At 48.6% G+C, this 20,527-nt stretch overlaps 1 protein-coding gene and 1 long non-coding RNA gene across 10 annotated transcripts; one reads left to right on the top strand and one right to left on the bottom strand.

The window, feature by feature from the left end:
* The first annotated feature begins 116 nt into the window (after nt 1-116).
* LOC115031293 lies at nt 117-18,866 on the top strand. Of its 2 annotated transcripts, none has more exons than XR_003836888.1 (3): nt 117-408; nt 6,275-6,529; nt 18,553-18,866. It is a non-coding gene; the product is annotated as an uncharacterized LOC115031293 (long non-coding RNA). The 2 variants fall into 2 exon arrangements; XR_003836889.1 differs by lacking the exon at nt 18,553-18,866 and adding an exon at nt 17,899-18,010.
* On the bottom strand, nt 2,091-19,592 carry Brpf1 (bromodomain and PHD finger containing 1). Of its 8 annotated transcripts, none has more exons than XM_029478280.1 (14): nt 19,165-19,592; nt 16,504-17,109; nt 11,421-12,380; nt 10,273-10,435; nt 9,772-9,903; nt 9,272-9,418; nt 8,242-8,551; nt 7,596-7,916; nt 7,018-7,302; nt 6,388-6,535; nt 5,109-5,245; nt 4,888-5,006; nt 4,410-4,564; nt 2,091-2,961 (listed from the first exon to the last, which is right to left on the bottom strand). In XM_029478280.1, the coding sequence occupies exons 2-14, from the start codon at nt 17,097-17,099 to the stop codon at nt 2,778-2,780; spliced, it is 3,657 nt and encodes a 1,218-aa protein (XP_029334140.1). In that variant the 5' UTR covers nt 17,100-17,109; nt 19,165-19,592; the 3' UTR covers nt 2,091-2,777. The 8 variants fall into 8 exon arrangements, with proteins under 8 accessions (XP_029334140.1, XP_029334139.1, XP_021020164.1 ...); XM_029478279.1 differs by having other exon boundaries at nt 7,596-7,919; nt 19,165-19,578; XM_021164505.2 differs by having other exon boundaries at nt 7,596-7,919; nt 9,290-9,418; nt 19,165-19,578.
* Between the last annotated feature and the right edge of the window lie 935 nt (nt 19,593-20,527).

The following is a 20,527-nucleotide window of genomic DNA, read 5'->3' as shown; positions in this document are numbered from 1 at the left end:
TTCCTCCGGACGTGGCCCCGCCCCCAGGACCTCCGGGCGCGCGCCTCCTCCTACGCTGCCCTCGAGGTTCGGAAAGGCGCGCCAGTGTGGTTCTTCCGGGTCCCAGTTTACTCCCAACGGAAGTAGATCTTTGTTCCCGCTTATTTGACCCTAGAGGTAACCAATCCGAGAAGAAAGTGCGAGGCACCAATGAGAACTCGAGAGTGGCGGAGTGGGCGGGCCTGTGAGGTGCCGGAGCGGTTGGCCTGCTGGCCTCGCTGCTTGGCGATTGGCTGCCCGAGGCCCGGCTCTGCCATTTCAGGGCTCTCGGTGTAATCTCAGGGCCTGCCTGCAACTTCTGGGGCTGGCCCGCACTGGAGCCACATCCTTGCAGGGCGTAGTGGTACACACCGGTCGTCTCAGAACTCGGTAGGCAGAGGCGGGAGGCACGTTCGAGGCTTAAGTAGGCTGGGCTACATGGCGAGACTCTGTCTCAAGAAATAAACCGAAAGAATCTCATCCTCCCCTGCTCAAGCCTTTCTCCACCGAGCCTCTTCTGAGGCAGTGATTTTTCAGCGCTGTCCCCTCCACGTCTTGTCAGGAGGCCCCGAATGCGCCATCTCGGGCTTCCCAGGCTTCAGAGGCCAGTCTCGGGTTTGCTTGCCCTGGCTACAGCCTGCGGCGCTGCTACCCGCTCCAGTCCGAGCTTGGAGAGATGGGCTTTCTTTGGAGTTCACTGCGTCCAAATGCCAGTGTGTGCCTCCAGGCAGCCTAACGGACCAACACAATCAGCACCAGCCACCTTGTTCCAAAAATGACTATATCATAATTTTTTTTCAAAGACAAAAAAGAATGCTTAGGCTAAGAAATATGAACTTCAGCCAGGCAGTTATGGCGCATGACTTTAATCCTAGCACTTGAGAGGCAGAGGCAGGCAGATTTCTGAGTTTGAGGCCAGCCTGGTCTACAGAGTGAGTTCCAGGACAGCCAGGGAAACACAGAGAAACACGGTCTCCAAAAACAAACAAACAAAAAAAGTAAGAAACATGAACTTCGGACACTAGTTTGACACACTAGGATATTTTCCATCAAGCAGAGAAATTTTCGGGTTGTGCCTAAATTATTGGACTACAGATTCACGGGCAAGGCCGATGCTGATTAGTTTCTGTCTACGGAAAGGCACAGCACACCTGCTAGAACACTATTAACCAACATCAAACAAATTGGGTCTTTTGTCTCAGTTACATTAAGCAGTAGCTGTAAGGCTCTCAGCATCCATGTTTTACTGTGATTACCTCATCTAAAGGCATGTCACCTTACAGGTGCCTGGCACTTAGAAGGCATTCTCTTCCAACAAGACTTTAAATTAGGAAAAAATGCCAAGGTTGCATGTGTATTAACAGCCTGGTACACACCTACTTTGTTTTCAACTGAAGTGTCTGAAGCCCTTCAGCTAAAGTCCTAACAAAGGACTTGAAGCAACTGAATCACAAAAGATGGCAGTAGTGGACTCATCTGGTCTTAGGTGCTAGCTGGAAAGACACCTTTCCAGACAAACAGACCTGGGTTTAAGTCCTAGCTCTCCAACTTCTTAGTTGTAGGAACTTTGGCGAGTTAATTTTTCTAAACCTCAGCATCTGAGGTAAACAACCTGTTATTAACACACCCAATAATTGCTGTAAAGATTACACAAAGTGTATCTAAAGGTACTTAGTATGGTCCTGTCACTGTGGAGACAGCTGTGTATTATTAGCCATCCAGAGTTATTGCAGGGATTAGATACAATTTATGTATTTCTAGGTACTTAGGGCAGTGCCTGACAGTACATAGGACATGTGAGCTCTTACTTAGCTTTGCTATTGAAACTTTTCAAAAACAGGTTCTTGTTATGTTATTCTGCCTCCCCTTTGAACTCATGGCAATTCTCCTGCTTCAGCACCTCAGGTCCTGGGATTACAAGACCGTACTACTCTATCTAGCTTGCTGATATGACTGCCATGCATAGTCATCAGCAACCCTTTGGGCACAAAGTACATTCCAAGTACGAGGCACAAAGCTCTCAGAATCCCTCTGTCCTAGTAGAAGGCAAGAAGAAAGAATTCTAAATAGACTTTATTTTCTAAGAATCAATATATTTTCTTCCTCTGAAATAAATACAAACCAGTTTGAAAGGTAGGGGGAATTCTATGGGAAAAGGAAAGGAAGTAGAGACAAGCTCCATTCTTTTCTTTTTTTTTTTTTTTTTCTTTTTCTTTTTTTTTAGTACCAAATGACTCTGGCGCGACCCGGAAACGCAGTTACAAATGAGAATAATTTAAATTCTCCAATAATTACAGTATTTACAACAGCAGGGGAGGGGTCACCTAGTGCCCCTCTTCCAGGCTAGACAGACATCAATCCCACTGCTAGGCTGGGAAGATGCTGATTGACCTTACCACCTGCAAGGGCCTCAGGCCTCTAGGCAGTTATGAATTCCCCTGGCATGAGCAGGTAAGGGTGGTAGGGCCTGTTTTTACAGTATTCTTACTGTGGCCCACCACCCTGCCCTACAATGCCATGAGTTCTTGAACTCGTTAGACCTGTGAGACCTCTCCTCTCCTTGCACTGAGTGGCCATGGGCCCTTGGAGTGTTTTGTACAGTCCAGCTGCACTCAGGGCAGGAGGGACCTCCCCTACCCAACTTCCCCTGAGACTGGCCCCAAGACCAGGAATTAGTCAGTGCAGAGGGCGGCATCACTCCAGGACAATGAGCAAAGGGAAGGAGAGCCATCACAGAGCACCACTGGGCTCTGACAGTATCAGTCACTATCGCTGGTCTCGCTGCTCTGCTCACCCTGCACCTTGCTTCGGTGCTGCAGAGCCCTGTGGTAAGCAATCTGCACTGACTTGCGGATGTTGGACTTGCGGCCCTCCAGCATCTTCTCTTTGTCTAGATCCTGGTTCACACCCAGAGGAACGAGCTTAGTCCGGGGCAGCCACTGCCTGTCAGAGAAGGTAAGAAGATGAGATGAGGCATGATTTCAGGTAGAAGAGTGCCACCCTTTTGAACCCCGTGCTGTTAGGAATGCCGACTCCCAGCATCCCTGCTATCAAGGGACTTGTGTATTGTATTGAGAAGAACAGCCCAGGCAGCAGTTAGATCAGGGGGAGTAAATGAATCAGGAGATGCTTGAGGCAATAACATTGATTCTACAAGGATTTACTAAAAGACTTGCTTAGGAAATACTGAGTTACATGAAGTAAAAGTTAGCTGAAGGAATTCTGCCTCCAATATGACTAAAAAGTAAGTAGTACACTAACCAGGTGTGTTAGAAACCGTAGGAAAGAAAATTTTGTACCAAAATGGCAGTCTAGGGTTGCTGAGAAAATGTTTTTGCTAATGTTTGTTCACCAAGATTGATATCCAGTTAATCTAGATTCCCAAAACAAAAGGAGGCAACACTGACTTAAAACCAGCCACCAGGTCCATCTCCATATCATAGAACATGCCTCTAAGGTTGCAGTGCAAGTGACAACTATTATTAATGGCATCCTGGTCTGCCATCAAGTAAATTACTTATAAGGAAAAGCATAATTCTATCAAGTGACCAAGACGATCCTAGGTAACAACTATTCAAAAAACAACAACACTGGTGTACTTAATTAATTCTGGCAATTTCTTTGCTGTATAAATCTCCCTTTCATCCGCCCAAGTGGTCAGACTTGCAGTCTCCTGTCTCTTTTAAATTGTTTAAAGTGCAACCTGGATCTGGCGGAGATTTAAGGATGATGGTGTACATGAGATGTATAAGCCTAAGGCACACACACATGTGCGCGCACACGCCGGTCTATGAGCTGGTAAACTGTGTGTCTGAGGCTGGTTCCCTTTTGTGCCGCACCAGTTGCATGCTGTTATTAGAGACTTTCCTTTATTAAATTCTTAAGTGGGATGAGTTCTCACTGGGAAGGCATATTAATTCTACAGCATAACCACGGCATCTTTTGGGTGCAAAAATCCTGTCCCAGCTGCTTTAGGGAGACTACAAATTATCATCTGCAGGCATTTATCACGATTTTGACAGGAGGGATTTAAAGTTTAAATGTTTATTTTTGGTTTTCCTCACCTTGTTACTATAGAGGAAAAAAATGGAAAAAATAAGTCTAGAAGCCATCAATGTGGGCAGAGAGCCACCCTAAATCTGTCAGTCACTGATGGTCCTTTGGTTTCTAGTTACAGCTGTTTGCCAGCTACTGCCTACTCAGTGCATCAGACTAAGGACCACACCCTTTTCTTAGAGCTATTCTAAGTGTGTCGTTCCCCCTGCTCCACCATGTACACTTTGTAATAAACTAATCATTTGTAGTGTCTCTTGGCAGTCTGCTGCCACATTACAGATGGCTGTATATATCTGTGGCTTTAAGTCACACCAAATGCATCCATCTTTCCTTACCAGGTTCGTTTGTTGTCAAAGAAGAGAACGAGGTAGAGATGCTCTCGGGCTTCCTGTGTCATTTGTTCCCCAAGTTTTAGAACCTCCAGTGGTGGTACAGGGATAGGAACCCCATGGTGGAACATACCTTCTCGGGGCATCTTTGGATCAATGATCTGAGGATATAATACAAGCTCAGTTATGTATAGGTCACTTCCTCCCTGAAGCTAGCCAGCCCTATCTAAGAACTCAAAGAATGTTACTGGGGTTACAGTATTGACCCATATTATTTCAGAACCTAGGGTGCAAAAGGAGATAGAGAGAGGTGGGAAACTGACTGGGATCTCTCTGAGGTACTGAAATACATGTGCCTACCAGTCTACCTGCTAAGGAGCCCTGTACTCCATAGCTTGGCAGGGAGAGGGCAAGGCTACACTTATCAATCCCAGTCCTAGGGCTGCAAAGCCAGGGCTAAGCACAAGAGAAACCATAGGCCTACCAGAGCTGGGTATGATGGATAGCCTCGGCATTTGGCCCACACAAGGTCCAGAGCATCCAACGGGGAGTCCTCATCCTCTGACAGCCAGCCAGCTCCTCGACCCAGACTCTTTCTTACCACTTCACAGGAACGGGAGAGAGGGGGCGGATCAGCAGCTGGGGGGCTGGCAAGGCCTTGAAACTGGGTCCCCAGCACCCCTGACTTTGGGTGAGGGTACTTACTGCTGTGGCCCACGCCGCGGCCAGTGCCCACGGAGTAGGCCTCATTCTCAGTGCCTGAGGTATCTTCACTACTGTCTTCTGGGAATGTGCCCCGAGAGAAAGAGGGCTTGCCCCTGCCTTGTTTTGAGGGAGTTGTGCTGTGGAAAGACAATTGGAATGCAATCCACAGGGGGAAATGGGGAATGGCATGGCAGGGCTCCTCTCCTTGTTAAGTCCCCAAACCTAGACTTTTGAAAAGCTGAGACTCTATGAAGGTTGCAAAGCACATACCCTTAGACATTAGGCTCGGATTCAGATTAATGTAGAATTTTGTCACTGAGCGGAAACCATGCCTGCCTACAAACAATACCAACCAGAACTGTCAGATGCGCCTTAATTTTTTACTGTTTTAAAGCACTTGAAATTGATCCTAGGGCCTCACAAGCTAGACAAGTGCTCCACCAAGAAGCTCTAGCTCCAGTCCTTGAGATGGCTGGCCTGGATGGAGCTTATTCCATAGCCCAGGCTGACCTTTGGCTTGCAGCAATTCTACTTCAATCTTCCAAGTGCTGGGATTATATGATTTACCATATCCAGCTGATACTCTGATTTTTAAAGAGAACATAGAGTCTGAGAATTTTATGTGAATTCAGTTTTTGCCTTTTTTTTTTTTTTTGGTTTTGGAGACAGGGTTTTCTCTGTGTAGCCCTGGTTGTCCTGGAACTCACTTTGTAGACCATGATGGCCTCTGGCCTCGAACTCAGAAATCCACCTGCCTCTGCCTCCTGAGTGCTGGGATTAAAGGCGTGTGCCACCATGCCTGGCTAGTTTTGCTTTTTAAGTAAATGTAATTCTGTCCTTTTGGGGTTTTGTCTTTTGGGTTTTTTAAAAAGATTTTATTTTATCTGTATGAGTATTTTGCTTGCATGTATGTCTGTGTACCATGTATCAGTGCCTGTGGAAACCAGCAAAGGGCATCCAATCCCCCTGGAACTAGAACTATACTATGTGGGTGCTGGGAATTAGACCAGGGTCCTCTGGAAGAGTAGCCCCTGTATTCAGTTTTTAAAAACAACTTAGTGGCCAAAATAGCTACAAGGCACCAGTTTGCATTGCTCCAAAACATCAACTTAACCTATGACAGCATCTTCTGTTCTGTTAGGATGACTAATCTATTTATTTTACAGGGACACTTGGGTATGAACTCCTTCCTTTGGACTGAAATGGCTGCAACCCAACTTCCAGTGGGAAAACCTGTAAAGGCATCCTGCAGCCTGCCTCCCATCTGTAGGGATGGTACCTGGTCCGGTCTGAGGCTGCACTGCTGCTGCTGCTGCTGCTGGACTCAGAGTCTGAGCTGCTTCGGGGAAGGTTGCAGTCATTACGGTACACCAAGAAACTCTTCTTCACTGGCTGGTTCCCACTGCTGAAGCCATTGGCTGGTAAGTCTTAGAGGGAAGAGGAGGAGGGAAGGAACCAACTGGTCAGGAAGATGTAGATTAGAGCCAGCATGGGGGTAAGATGAAATCAAGAGTTTGGGTTCTCTTTCTGGGCTGAAAATGTCCTTCAGCTTTGGCCAGGAGATAGCTCTGGGCAGTTTTACCACAGCTGGCCAAAGCTCTTTCCTGACCCTCACCTCACCTTCCTTTGGCCTAAAAACATAAAGGCTTAAAGGGCAGGAAGTTCCCAAGACAGAAGAGAAGAGAAAAGGTCAAGAGATGGTGGGGAGGGGCATGGCTGTGAACCTGGCTGGGTAGTATCTCTGGGCCTCAGTTTTTACAAATGAAAGATGAGGAGGTGAAATTAAGACTCCTCAGCTGTCTATTATAGGGAAACAAAGGGAGAGCTTGAAATAAGCTGGGAAGAATGGCAGCTCTGCTCACTCTCAGGGGAGAGGGGGAACTGGGGGCTGGGTGATGATGAGGCTCACCCATTGGGGGATCTTCTGTGGACTTATCACTGTCGCTGTCTGAGCTTGAACTGGGCCGGGGGCTCCTACCCCGCTTGCGCTGACGTAGGGAGCCCATGATGGGGAGCTGAGGGGGCCCCACAGGACTGCCTCCGTGGCTGGGGGTCATCTGGCTCTCCCGGTTTTTGGGGGGCCGGCCCGGCCTCTTGGGCGGTCCAGCTGTCTTCGGGTTCTTTTTGGAGAACAGAACTGAGGTTCTCCTGCCCACCTCATGTGCGGGGGTTGAGGACATGTTGGGACCCAGGCCTGGAGCAGAGAAAGAGAGAAGGAGAGTTGGTGAGGGGCCTGACATGAGAAGGAAGGGTAGATGTTCAGGGTCACACCCTGGAAATATAGCTTGAGATGATTTTGGGGCCTGGGATTTAGAACAACTCATACCAATAGCCAGAGAGGTAGCTAAGAAGCCCCTGACTGGGTAATGAAGAAGAAAGTACAGCTAGCCATGCAGGGCCTCTGCTTCGGGGACACCAGGGTTGAGTACATGCTACAGAGGTAAAATCTGGCTTGCTTTGGGGTCCACCTTGCTATAGGGTTCAGACCTTTGCTTGTTTCCTGGCTGCTGCTCTCTTCTGCGGCACTGTCGGTCTGTCCATCTTTGTCACAGGCTGCTGGGTGGGGTGTCAGATTGCCCCGACCTGAGGGGCCATGACGCTCAGGCCCATCCCGGCCAGTCTCCCGCTGGTGAGCAAGCTTCCGCCGCAATGCTGTCATCTCCTTCTTGATCATTTTTGCACGCCGAGAGCGGCCCACACTCTGCTTGCTGGCATTGACTTCATCCAGCCTCTCCAGCAACAACTTCAGCTGTTCTTCTACTGGCAGGTGTTTCTGGTTCTCCAGCAGGACCAGCCGTTCTTCCTCTACTGCTAGGGAGAGTTGGGGGGGGGGGAAGAAAAGTCAGGCTCAAAGCAGCCCGTTGGGCCCCTTGAACCTGGGCAGGCAAGAGGAAACCCACTCTTCCCATTGGCTTCTCCTAGAACAGCTGTTAAAACAGCAGCACTAGTATGTAGAATAGTGGCCCAGCCATCCACTCACTCAGTCTGGCTTTTGGGAGAGCATTCCTGGGGAGAGCTTGCTGTTGCTCAGCCCAGCTGCTTTCTGCCTATACTGCCTGCTCCCAGGGACTTTAGGAAAGCTGTCCATCTCTACAGCATTGCCCTCAATACATGCGGATGACTTATCACCCACCATCTTCAGTGTGGTGTGAGACCTCATCTCCAGTCAGGTTGTGAGGGATATGCATGCCCGTCTCAAAGTCAATGCCCATTTTTTCTGCCTGTCGCCGGGCTTGACGGAGCACAGCACCACCCTGCTCACGGAGTCGCACTGCTGCCCTGTAGAAGATGGTGTCCTTGGCATTATACTTTAGGCAGTTGCTGACAATGAGGTTGAAGTCCTCCTCAAAATCATCAAAGTTCAAGTAGCGGTAAGCCTCCAAGTTCTGCTTCATGGTGAAAAAGTCCATGGGCTTTTTGATGTGGTCTAGGTAGTCGGGTACCTGGGAGAGCAGGGTAAGTGTCTAAGTGGAGATCTGTTCTCATTCTCCCAAACCCTACTCTTAACAGCCCCCCTAAAATGCATCTAGCAACCACCTCCCACCATAGTTAAGAGGCAGGCATGTAGTACAAGGGGAAATTCTAGTTCTGGCTTTACTAGTCACAAGCTGTGTGACCTTGGTAAGTCTCTTAACTTTCCTCGGCCTTATTTTCCTCTCCTGGAAATAGTAATAAAAATGCAGGCAAATATATTTATTGGCCACTGGCAGCTTTAATGAGAAAAAAGTCATGAGAATTCTCTAAAAATTATACCATCTTGTATACTGTTGTTCTTGGTTGTCATAAGGTTTGTGGTAAGGCCTCCAATGTCTTATTTCAGAAAGAAGGGTCAACCTAGGGCTTCAGAGTTGGTTCTTTAAATTCTTAGTCTTCTAAAGTTTCTATTCTAGGGATGCACACCCTGAAAGCATCTTCCTGCCCTGTGATCTGGCAGACTCTGGGGAAGGAGTGCAGATGGGCTTCCATTCTGAGTTCTTGGGGTGGGGTAAGGATAGACAAGAGTCGAGGTGACACATGTAGCTCAGTTCATTCTGCCCCAGAGCCACCGAACGAACCCTTTACACTTAGGTCCCAACCTAGTCCTGGGGTCAGACCTGCATCAGGGAGGGGTCCAACTGGGAGAGGAAGAAAAAGAAGTTGGAGTGAGGGGAAGGGATTCTTACTTCGTCCAATTCGGTTACCTCAGACAGAGGGACCGGCTCGCTGAAGATGTTGCCTGTGTCCTTCTCTTGGAGCTGCTCCAAGGTTTTTCGGAGGAGGATGAGGAAAGGGGTCAGCTGCATCTCCATGGCAATCTGCTGGATCTTGATCTGACACACAAAAAGGCTGGATCAGCCAGGTCCTGGCCAGTCCCTCAGCAGAGGTCAAAGGAGATGATCCTTGCTGGCTTAGGAACATGCTTTTCTCATTCAGACCCCATGAAAGAAAGCTGTCCTTATCTACTTTGGTCCCCGATCCTTTAACTCCTGGCCTGAGCTGCCTGGGTCACAGAAGTTTGGATTTTGTGCAATCTCCTTTAACATTTGGCTTCCCACAGGCCTAAAAGCACATACTGCTGGAACTCATAATGCCAGTATGGGCCTTCATGCTCTTGGCCATACACTTTCCCTTCTCCAGAGACATGTTCTACTTTGAGAACCAGGGCTGGCCCTGGAGCACTCACCGTCTCCCTTTTTAGTTTCTCTCGCTTGCGGATCAACTCCACCAGCAGCCGAGCTCGCTCCAGGTCATGCCGCAGTCTCTGCCAGGACTTGAGCTGTTCTTTGAGGGCCCAGTTTTTATCATCAGACTCTCTCTGTAGAGGTAAAAGGGGCATCAGAAGATGGTAAGAAAGCCAGAGGAGAGTCCAGAAGAGGAGTACCCAGGAAACCTAGGCCAAGGAGGAAACCCAGTAATTTACCAAAGCACCACTATCCACGTGTTACCAGGGGCTAGAACTTAGAAAATGCTTGGTATGTTTGTTGAATTAATGAACCCACAGGAATAATGCCTTTCTACCAAGCTGATAATATACAGATTTCATGTTGAGCCTGCATTGGGATGGAGATGTTAATTTAACTTAGAAAAACTGTAAGCTCTTCGATGCTGGAGGATATTGCTACACATTTTAGTCCTTGCCCTTTTGGTACTAGTTTCCACAGCCCACAGGATTCGGACACGGTACCCCAACTTGTTCACAGTTCCTCTGAGACTGAAGGTGTGTTTGCAGGCGCCTGAGTAGTGGGACCCCATTCCGTGATTGTCGTTTCAGAGTCCAGTAGCTGTGCAGCCTCTGCATGAACTGGCTCTTCCTCTGGATGGTCAGGCGGTTGGTGATCTTACTGAGCCTGGGAACAAAGTAAAACCCTGTTAGGTCCTGACTGCCAGGAAGAGCTCCTCAATTAGGATGAGTGGGGGCATTGATGCTCATCAAAAAGGTCTGGAAAGTCAGGCATGGTAGCTCACACCGTGATCCCAGAAACTGAGAGGTGAGGATAAAAGGATCCAGAAGCTCAAGGTCACATCTGACTATATATGGAGTTCAATCCCAGCCTACAGGAGATTCTGTCGCAAAAAGGAATAGTTTGGAACTCTGGGTTTAAGGCACAATTAAAAGTGCCTTGAGTGGCACAACATAGCAGAGAGGAAACCGAGCTTAGCACTAAGCAGAACAGGATCAGTCTGTCTTTAAGTCTGCTTAGTCACTGCAGCGTGGGCATGGCTAGCTAGACTCTCATCTCTCAGACTGTGCAGAAGACAAAGTTGTTGGCCTTTTCCCTAAGATCAAGTGAAGATAAAGTACAAGTACAGCAGAAACCCATGGTGAAGTTAACTAGACAACACAAGGCAGCTAAAAACAACTGACATCACAGTCTGACTTGAACAGCACTCTACAGGGCACAACAGTCCACAGCTTGGGAAGATGGTCCTTAGGAACACAGCAGACACTGTAGCACTTCTGGTGCATAACCAAGTTGCACTGTTTTATTTTCTGTGCTGGGGACTGAACCTAGGTCCCTATGCATGCTAAAACATATCGGACCATTGATTCTCCTTTCATGGGAAGGTCACTTTTCCTATGGCTGTTTCATCTTAACTGCACCGTCAAAAAGGGTAGTTTAAACATATGCTCTGTCTGCCAGATAACGGTTCAGTATTTCTGGCCCCTAGTGCAAAAGTCAGATTGTCTTACTTAAGATCACCTCCTTTAAATTTACTTACTTTTTAACTCCCATGCATCTCCTGATAGGAAGGCAAGCAGTCCATTCTACTCAGGCCCCAGTCCTTCTGAGTGTGTCTCCCTCCCCTCCCTGCCCACTGTTGCCTGTGTACCTGTGTGGCGGGATGCAGGGCACGGACACCACAGGTGCTGCTGCCCTCTTCTCTGCCAAGATCTTCCGAGCTTTCTTCATCTTAATCCGGGACTTGGCCTTGGCCTTCTTGACCTTCTCTGAGCTCCAGCTTTTACCCTCATCTTCTTCCTCATCCTCTTCTTCCTCACCCTCACTGTGGGATAGGGCAGGCAGGCGACGAGCAGAACCTGGGGGTGTGTGGATGTCACAGTAGGCTGTCTTGCGGACGCTAAAGGAGGTACCATTGGCACCTGTCTCCCGCACAGGTTCCATCTTCATGTAAAGGCCAGCTTGTTGGGCACATGTCACATGGAAGGCTGTGTAGCAATTGGCCTTATGGCACTGGATGCAGGCTCCAGAGCCCCGCTGTTTACAAATGTAGCAGGTGAGCTTCCACCGAGCTGGTGGGATGTGCTCAATGCTGTCAATAGGTTCTAGGAAGACTGTGTTGGCAAAGCAAACCTCAGGGATCCACAAGGCACACACCACGTGGGCCCAGCGGCCATCATCTGTCTGCTTGAAGGCACCACCCTTATTGGGGCACAGAGCACAATCCACTGCACGAGAAGGTGACTGCAGGCAACGGCGGCACAGCCACTGGCCTTCAGGGATATAGGGGACACCGTAGCACTCCTGGTGCACAGCCAAGTTACACATGTCACAGAAGAGGATGACATTGCTGTTCTGGCACTCGCCATCATTGCAGATACAGCACACGGCATCTTCATCCACTAGTGCATTGGGGTCACCTTTATTGTGACTCTCAAAGTACGACTCCTTCTCCAAACGGTCCATTAAGTACTCAAAGATCTCTTGTGGGATGGGACTTACACCTTCAGTCTTCCGCCGCTCATTCATGATATCCAGCCAGATATAGTCCTCTTCATCCATGTCATACTCCACCTCCTCATCCAGCTCCTCTGCAGATTTCTCGATGTACCTGCAGTGCACACAGGCAGCTTGGCATCACATGCTGATATTTTTCCTTCAGACAAAGCATTGTTCTTGCCTCCAAGCACTAGTCCTCTGCCCATGTATACATGTATCTCTCTAGCCTTACCTTAACCCCACATTTATAGTATTAGAATCATTCCTGTCTTGCAGAAAAGGAGACCTAAATGTGGGAGAAGTTAACTTCCTCAGAAAGTGCCCAAGAACCTGGTCATGAACACAGACAGGCCCACGTCTCTAGTACTCATGTTGTGGCTATCACATGATGCGGTCTTCCCTGAAGTATAGAGGCTCAGCCAGACCCCTAAATGGGGCAATGCTGGAGCAGGGAGGTCTCCCTGTGAAAGTATGGGGGGGATTGTACTGTCAGAGGAAGGCAATTCCTTGGACATCATTGGCAAATGAATACAGGCCTTTAGCAAAGATGACAAGTACCAAAGACACATGGATGTTCTCTCAGACGATGCTAGCAGTCTCTCAAATTCTATATATCCTGTTTGTTCTCTGAATAGCCTTGAAAGATAATAGCTACAACTGACTGAGCATTCATTATGGGCAAGGCACTAGGCCAAAGTACAGCTATTCTGGTAATAGCTAACAGATTAGTGTCCTTATCTTTATTATCATTTATTTATCCACAGTGACAGAAGACTGAGGCTGTGATTTTAGATGAATTGAAGCTTTGAGATATAGGTCATATCACCAGGGAGCGACAGAGTGTCACCCATTCACTGCCTCTAGCCTTTTTCACGTCCACTTTGGAATTCTTTGAGCAGAGGGCTGCTCCAGGTGGTATGACACAGCAGGCATGCACACTGCCCTGTCTTAAGTTCACTAGACTCTGGCATTGTCTATTACATAGTACAAGACAAGAATAGGACTTTGGCTTTGCAGAAACCTGGTTTTAAATTTTGTCTCAGCCATTCTGCCACCTTCAGAACAGCACTGCTCTGCCCTGTACCTTGTATTAACTGATAACACAAGGGCTATATTCAGTAAATGATAACTTTAAATAGCATTACAAGAGAAATGGCTCCAGCCAAGGAGCTGGAGTTATACTCACTTGGTAGAGTGCTTGCCTAGCATACACAAAGTCCTGGTTCAATCCCCACAAAGCCCCGGTTCAATCCCTGGCACTCTATAATACCAGGTGTGATAGCATACCTGTAAATCCTAGCACTCGAGAAGTAGAGACAGAAGAATCAAGAGTTCAAGGCTACTACCCTGTGAGTTGGAAGCCAGTCTAAGATACATGAGACCTTGTATTTAGGAGGACATGGGAGGCTAAGTCAAGTGACATACACCATGTTCTAGGAAAACATTAATTCTCTCTCGCTACATGGATCTCTGAGCATGCCAGGTGCATAGAAACTCTGAGGCCATATTGCCTGGTCTCTGTATAACAGTAAATGACTTTAAGCTCTTAAGCTCCCTGAGCCCTGGTTCCTTATCTATAGAGAAATAATGGTAATATGCCTGCCATAGTTGTTGTGAGCATGAAATGAGTTAATAAAGGGAGACACTTAGAATAGTGCTTCACATGGAGCAAATATTCAATAAATGTCAATTTTATTAGCTTTGTATAACCCTAACCCACCTTGTCTTGAATTATAGCTGTTTGTTCCTAACTTGTTCTCTAACAGAGGCAGGGATCGTATCTGATTCACTATATAGAAATAGGTCTTCAGTGCTGTTCAATTGAAAGGCATTTTGAGGGTGGCAGGGAGGAAAGAGTAAAATGTACGTAGGGGCAGTTTCTTCCTTAGTTCTTTCCTTGTCTTCTAGCAACTGTGCTCCCAGAATAAGGGTATGATCAGAGCTGGAGTGAACTAGCTGGACAGTTCTAGGGCTTATACTAGTTCTCTTAAACGTCAGGTCTTGCCTATTTCTCTGCCATGACACACCAACTGTCATGTGATAGTACATAACGCACTCCCACGGGCTCCCAGATTATAGCCTCTGGCACAGATAGGTGGGCTGTATGTCATGTACAATTCTTGACACACCAGCTGACACACCACCCTCTCCCTCCCCCTCAAGAAGTGGACTGGATTTGAGCAAGAGAAAATTATATTATTAGAGTGATGATGACCTCAGACCATCTCAGGTTTTTACAAAAGTAAATCATTTCAAAACATGGGGAATTTGCTAATTATAATAACAACATAGCTCCTAACTGACTGCAACCAGCAAAAAACTGCTCATCTGGAGAAAAGATCTGATCCCAGGAAGAAAGTGACTATGTGTAGAGAGAAAGAAAAGGAGCTATGCAAGTTGGGGTGGACTGCCTGTGAGAGCAGGTTATGCCAAGAGCCACTGGAGGAGAGAAAGGCCCAAAGAGGGGCCTGTGCTTGGGATAAAGAGAGCATGGTAAATTCTAAGAGAAAAGAGAAGAGTGAAAAACCAGAAAGGGGGACTGGATGTAAGGAGAAAAAATAAGGAATACTTGCTAAAACTTGGACAAAGGAGAAGTCCAATTTTCTCTTGGAGAAGTCCTTTGTCCAAGTTTTAGCAAGTATTCCTTATTTTTTTTCTCCTTACATCAGATCTTCTCAGGTTTTTACAAAAGTAAATCATTCATTCACATACATATGTATATGAATATTGTATTTAGGGGGACATGAGACGCTACATCAAATGACATATACCATGATCTAGCAAAACGTTAATTCCTCTCTCTCTACATGGAAAATGTATCTCTGAGCAGGCCAGGTGCATAGAAACTCTGAGGTCATACTGCCTGGTCTTTGTATAACAGTAAATTACTTTAAGCATTTAAGCTCCCTGGGCCCTGGTTCCTTATCTATAGAGAAGTAATATGCGCTCTCGCGCTTGCTCGCTCTCGCTTGCTTGCTCTCTCTCTCGCTCTCTCTCTCTCTCTCTCTCTCTATATATATATATATATATATATATAAACACTGTAACATCAAATGGATTGTGTATTTGGCAAAAGCCACTTTTCACATAAGAGCCTTTACAAATAAACACAAATGAACAAACTGTTCTCTTGGCTTTAGCTGCCAGGGGGGGTGGGGGTTACAATTGGTATTGATAACATCCTGTGGCTGAGATTTCTACACACAGTCTTACCACCCTACATCTTTTTTTCTCATGTTAAAGAAATTTGCTTTATTATGTCTGTGGCTTTAGGGCCAGCAAAACAAGTTCAGTAAAGTAAAGATGCTTGTGAGTAAACCTAATGGCCTATCCTGGGATCTGGGATATGCATTGTAAAAGTGAGAACATTTTTTTTGTCCCACAGGTAGTTCTCTAGCCTCCACAGGCGCTGTAGTACCATGTGCAGACAAACAAATAAATGTAAAAAAGATTTTTTTAACATTAGGAATGTTTGGAACTTCAAAAGGAGCCACTATGGTTAGCTCTTAGAATGAATGGAATATAAAGAGAAAATCACACACACACACACAAATAAATAACTAAGCAAGCGAGCGCTAGAGAGGTAAGAGGTAGTATGGCAACAATGAACTCCTGCTCACAAAGCTGTTAAAGGACAGGTGACAGTAACAAAACAGTGGGAGATTACATCAGATTTATGATTCCTCTTTGGGGCCTTATGAAGCCGATGTCTTCTGCCCTAGGGAGGAGCACTGCAGCTGCTCTGTGGATGAGGGCTTTAGAAGCAGGATGTTGGGTGCAGGAAACACTGCAGTTTGAAGCCTGGTGGACATGGGTCTCAACCTCAGTTCAGAGATTCCTACATGTGACTTTTGACAGGCCTGGCAAATGGGAACAAGGACTGCTTTGAGCGAGTTCTAAAAATAAAGATGTGGCTATAGCTAGATGTATAACATTCAGGAGAAGAGGTAGGTAGCTCTCTTGCCCGCTCAAGGCCAACCTGGGAAAACTGTCAGACTGTCTCAAAAACAGAAACAAATCAAAACACATACACACACAAAAACAATTCTTAAAAAAATGTTACAAAGGGAGCAGGAAGGGAGAGAACCCAGGACCTGGCATATGCCAGTAGGGCTAAAGGACAGTTCACACTGCCTTGGCAGACTAGTGCTCCTTTGCCGGCTGTCTCCTATCAGACTGTCATCTCCCTTGGTTTTGATTGGTTTTCTAGAGGTAGGAGATGGTGGTGGTCTTACCGGTAGTAGGAAGTGGGCCGGGGTGGTGCGTCAGGGGTATCTTGCTCTAGCTCACGATACACCACCTCAGGCAATTTGGGAGCAGCACTGGCAGGAGCGCTGTGATGGTGGTGGTTAGAGTCCTTTCGTTTCTCCTTGTTCTTATGCTTGCCTGACTTAGGTGTAGCCGCAGGTGTCTCAGTGTTTTCCTTGTTGCTGCCATTCTCAGGGGCCTCCTCAGGGGCCTCCTCATCCTCTGACACCACATCCAAGTTGTCAAAGATGCTGATTCGGTGGACACGGCCATGAAGGTCCACTTCTACCATGCGCTGGGCCTGAGCATAGCTCATCACCTCTCGGCCTGGTGACTGTGAGACTTCAGAGGGGCTGGGTGACTGCTTGTTGGCTGGTCGTGACTGGCGCCCTTTCTTTTTGTGCTTGCGCAGTGGGGTCTGCTGTGGGGGTGGTGGGCTGTCGTGGTCATAGTGGTACAGGTGGTACTCGATACCACTGTAACTCTTGTAAACCTTGCGGCAAGTCTCCACAGGGCACTCATATGGTGGCTTAGTTGCTCGCAAGTTGTGGCAGAAGGTCTTCACATCAAAGTCCACCCCCATGCTGTCACATCTAGAATACACAGATCAATTAGCACAGGCCTGACAGTTTCCAGCTCCCACACCATACAGTAGATTCTCTCCAGCCTTCCTTTTCACAAGGTCACCATGTCCTGGCCAGTCTCTCTCTCTCTTTTTTTTTTTTTTTGGTTTTTCGAGACAGGGTTTCTCTGTATAGCCTTGGTTGTCCTGGCACTCACTTTGTAGACCAGGCTGGCCTCGAACTCAGAAATCCGCCTGCCTCTGCCTCCCGAGTGCTGGGATTAAAGGCGTGTGCCACCACGCCCGGCCTGGCCAGTCTCTTTAGAGCATCTCTAGGTGCCAGCTTCTTTACAAAGGTCCTAGTCTGGGCCCTTAAGACCTATTGCTGCCTATGTCTCAATTCCTTTGGCTTAGTCTCACATAAAGTGACAAGAGTGATCTTTCTACTAAGTAGCAATGATCATACCAATGACATTACTAAGAGCCTCCAGCTGCTCTCCAGCTTCTATTCAGACCATCTAATATAACATCAAGAAATTCCTTTTGCTCTCTGTCCCTAGTCTTCCTTTCTAGAGTCTTTTCAGTAGTTATGGTTGTCTACACACTGCAGCATATAATTCCCTTCATGTTATAATCTCTCAAGGTTCAAAGGGCTCTCAATTAGGAATGTTGAATTGTGGGCTCCTACAAATTCTTCAAAACCTAGTTCAAATGACATGTTTATTATGACTTTTTTCACTCTCTCAAGGAAAAGCTGTTCCCGTGGCATTTTATTCTCACCTCCAGTGTGACATTTTCTGGTTTTCTCCCATTCTACTAGGAGATCTTCAGTAAATACCAGACCTATTTACTTCTAAATCCCCAGTTCCTAGCATGCATTGGACTCCCAAGCCTGGGCAAATACTATGAAACCTGTTGAATAGCTGAATGAGAAGACCACCAGATTAGGAGTTGAGGAAGATCAGATTAAGCATTAAAAGTTGCTTATTGTATGCCTGAGTGAGTGGCCAATGACTGAGTCCTAGCTTCCAACAGAAACCACTGAACTACATCATCAGTGCATTGCTGAAGTCTTAAGGGGGAACCTCACCCTGGAACTGGGTGGGGAGATATAGGGAGAGACCTTGTGAAATGGTCATTTCTGCAGGGCAAACGGCACAGGCTACACTTGGTTTCCTCATTTACTGATTCATGCAACATTAACTCAGGGCATACTGAATGCCAGGACACAAACATGATCACAAAAATCTAGGTATTATGTTCCAAGGTTCCCAAAGGCTAACCCTCCCCCACCTCAGTTTCTGGGTGAGTAGAGACAGCAGATGGCACCAAACCCCAGGGAGCCCAGCTTAGCCTGGTACCGCTCCAATTTCTCTCAGGACTAGTTTGAACTAGTGCCTAGGACCACCAATGCAGGGCCTGCCTAACCTCCCTGACAAACACTAACTCTCAGCCTTTCCTTCCTTCTCCTGAGGCTCAACTACGAGAATGGGCAGCTCTCGTCCATCTATCGACAGCGAGTCAGCCAAGTTACACATTCAATTCCAGCTCACTTCTATTTCCTACCTGCTGCTGTGCCTTTAAACACAAAACCAATTATAGGTACAAACAAGCTCAACACTTTCCAAGCCGGGTCCCTGGTGAACGCTGCCGTTCTGGCTTTGCTGCCCTGGTTCCCGAACTAGCACAGTGCCCCAAGGGACCTGGCGTCAGAGGCACGAAGGTGTCCAGAACTTAGCTCTGAAAGCCCTGGGGCCCTTGGGTATGGCGGAAGCACCTACTCCCGGGAACTCCGGGAGCAGAAGGAAGTAAGGGGAAGGGGTGGGACAAGGCCCGCGGGGCTAGAGCCCAATCTCCCGGATGCTGCGCCGCTTCCCTTTTGTCAAAGTGTAACAAGTCAAACAAGGTTTCCCTTCTGCCTCTGGCCCAGGCAGCCTCAAAGGGAACACTGCTGCTGCGGACGCTCCCCACGAACGAATGGCACGTCAATTCTCCCTGCTCCAGGGGCTCAGGAGGAGCCTAAGGCGCCTCGCCAGGGCTGCCCCTTCTCCACTGGCACTACCTCCCGGCCCCGGCCCGTACTCACCGGCCACCTCCAGTCTGGGCTCATCGCCGGGGGCGCCCGCCGGGGCTCCAACCCCGTGTGGGAGGCCGGCGACCAGAGACGGGCCGAGAAGGGGAAACCCGAACTCTCGGACGCGAAGCTGGCCGCCCCGGCTCCTGCCCCGCACTCTCTGGCCCGGCTCCCCCGGCTTCCCGCGCTGACCCCTGCCACTCCTGGTCCTGCCGGTGCCCCAGCGTCGCAATTCCGCAAGCACCTTCACGTTTCCCGAGCTTTTGGATCTTCTGGCCTGGGAACCCAGTGCCGCCGGGACAATGGGGGGGCTCCTGGAGGCGGCACAGGGACAGCAGCGGCGAGACCGTGGCGGCAAAGGCTGTGGCAGCGGCGGCAGCAGCAGCGACGGCGACGGCGTCCGCCAGGGTAAACGTGGTCCCGTGGTGCTGTGTAGACGCACTTTCGCCACGGTTCCTCGCCGGTCTACTGAGGAGTTTGAGACCAGCCTGTGGGCCTGAAAAAGATCTGTGGACACCTTACAGGGCTCAGCGAGCGCCTCCATGTTCTAAGTGGAGTTTCTGGCGACCGAAAGCTCAGTTTTGGGGAGTCTGAGTCCTCGGGCCGTTTGTGGCGAATCTGCGACTACGGACAGGCAGCGCGAGGCTGGGCGTGAGGAGCCCGCCCTTCTCCCCTCCCCCTCTGCCGCCGCCTGCTCCCTCCCTCCTGCTGGCGCGACTGCTGCGGTAGGGACCTGGCCTTGGTCTCCGAGGAAGGCGACTGGGAGGAACAGGGCGGGAGCTCCGGGTGGGGCGGAGTTGAGGGCAGGGCCTAGAGCCGGACGAACGCAAGGGAGCCGCAGAGGCCCGCAGATATGGTCAGGGGCGGGGCGACGTGGGAGGACTAGGCCGGCGCGGGAGGGGCTTGTGTTTAGGGGGCGGAGCCGCCGGAAAGCGGTGCCCTGATGCGACGACCGCAGCCGGAAGAGTGGGCCCGAAGGGCCCAAATAACAAAGGGCGGAGCTTTGAGTAAGCATGGAAGGTGGAGCTAAACTAGGGATGAAGCTACAGCTGGGAAAGCGCACCATAGTGCTGCAGGGTAGGGCGGGACTTAGGAACATAAGGGGCGGGGCTTTCGCTGAAATGTGAGACTGAAGGGCGACGAGGCGTGGCCCTACTGAGGGAACTGAGTTTGGGGAGGTTCCAGTGCTTCCCTGTAAAACTGTAAGACTCAGATTGGCAGCGCTGTACTACGAGGCTACCGGTAGCTGATTGGAAGACGGTATCAAAACACACAGCCCATTGAATATGACTGACACCTCAAGTGTGAACGTGGGAAAGCTGCTGAATTATTCTTTGGGTTCTTCAATTGTAAACCTGGAGCTCGAAAATTCTGT

The sequence above is a fragment of the Mus caroli genome, chromosome 6, assembly GCF_900094665.2.
Source record: "Mus caroli chromosome 6, CAROLI_EIJ_v1.1, whole genome shotgun sequence".
Taxonomy (NCBI): domain Eukaryota; kingdom Metazoa; phylum Chordata; class Mammalia; order Rodentia; family Muridae; genus Mus; species Mus caroli.
The sequence above is the reverse complement of the archived record's forward strand: the minus strand, read 5'-3'. Positions and strand labels throughout refer to the sequence as shown.

Excerpts from the sequence above, each read along its gene's own strand:
- Brpf1 (XM_029478277.1), bottom strand. The coding sequence starts at position 17,099 with ATGGGGGTGGACTTTGATGTGAAGACCTTCTGCCACAACTTGCGAGCA. Across the intron at positions 12,381-16,503 it reads CGGCCCACTTCCTACTACCG|GTACATCGAGAAATCTGCAG; the intron begins GTAAGACCACCA and ends TGTGCACTGCAG. Across the intron at positions 8,552-9,271 it reads AGGTAACCGAATTGGACGAA|GTACCCGACTACCTAGACCA; the intron begins GTAAGAATCCCT and ends CTGCTCTCCCAG.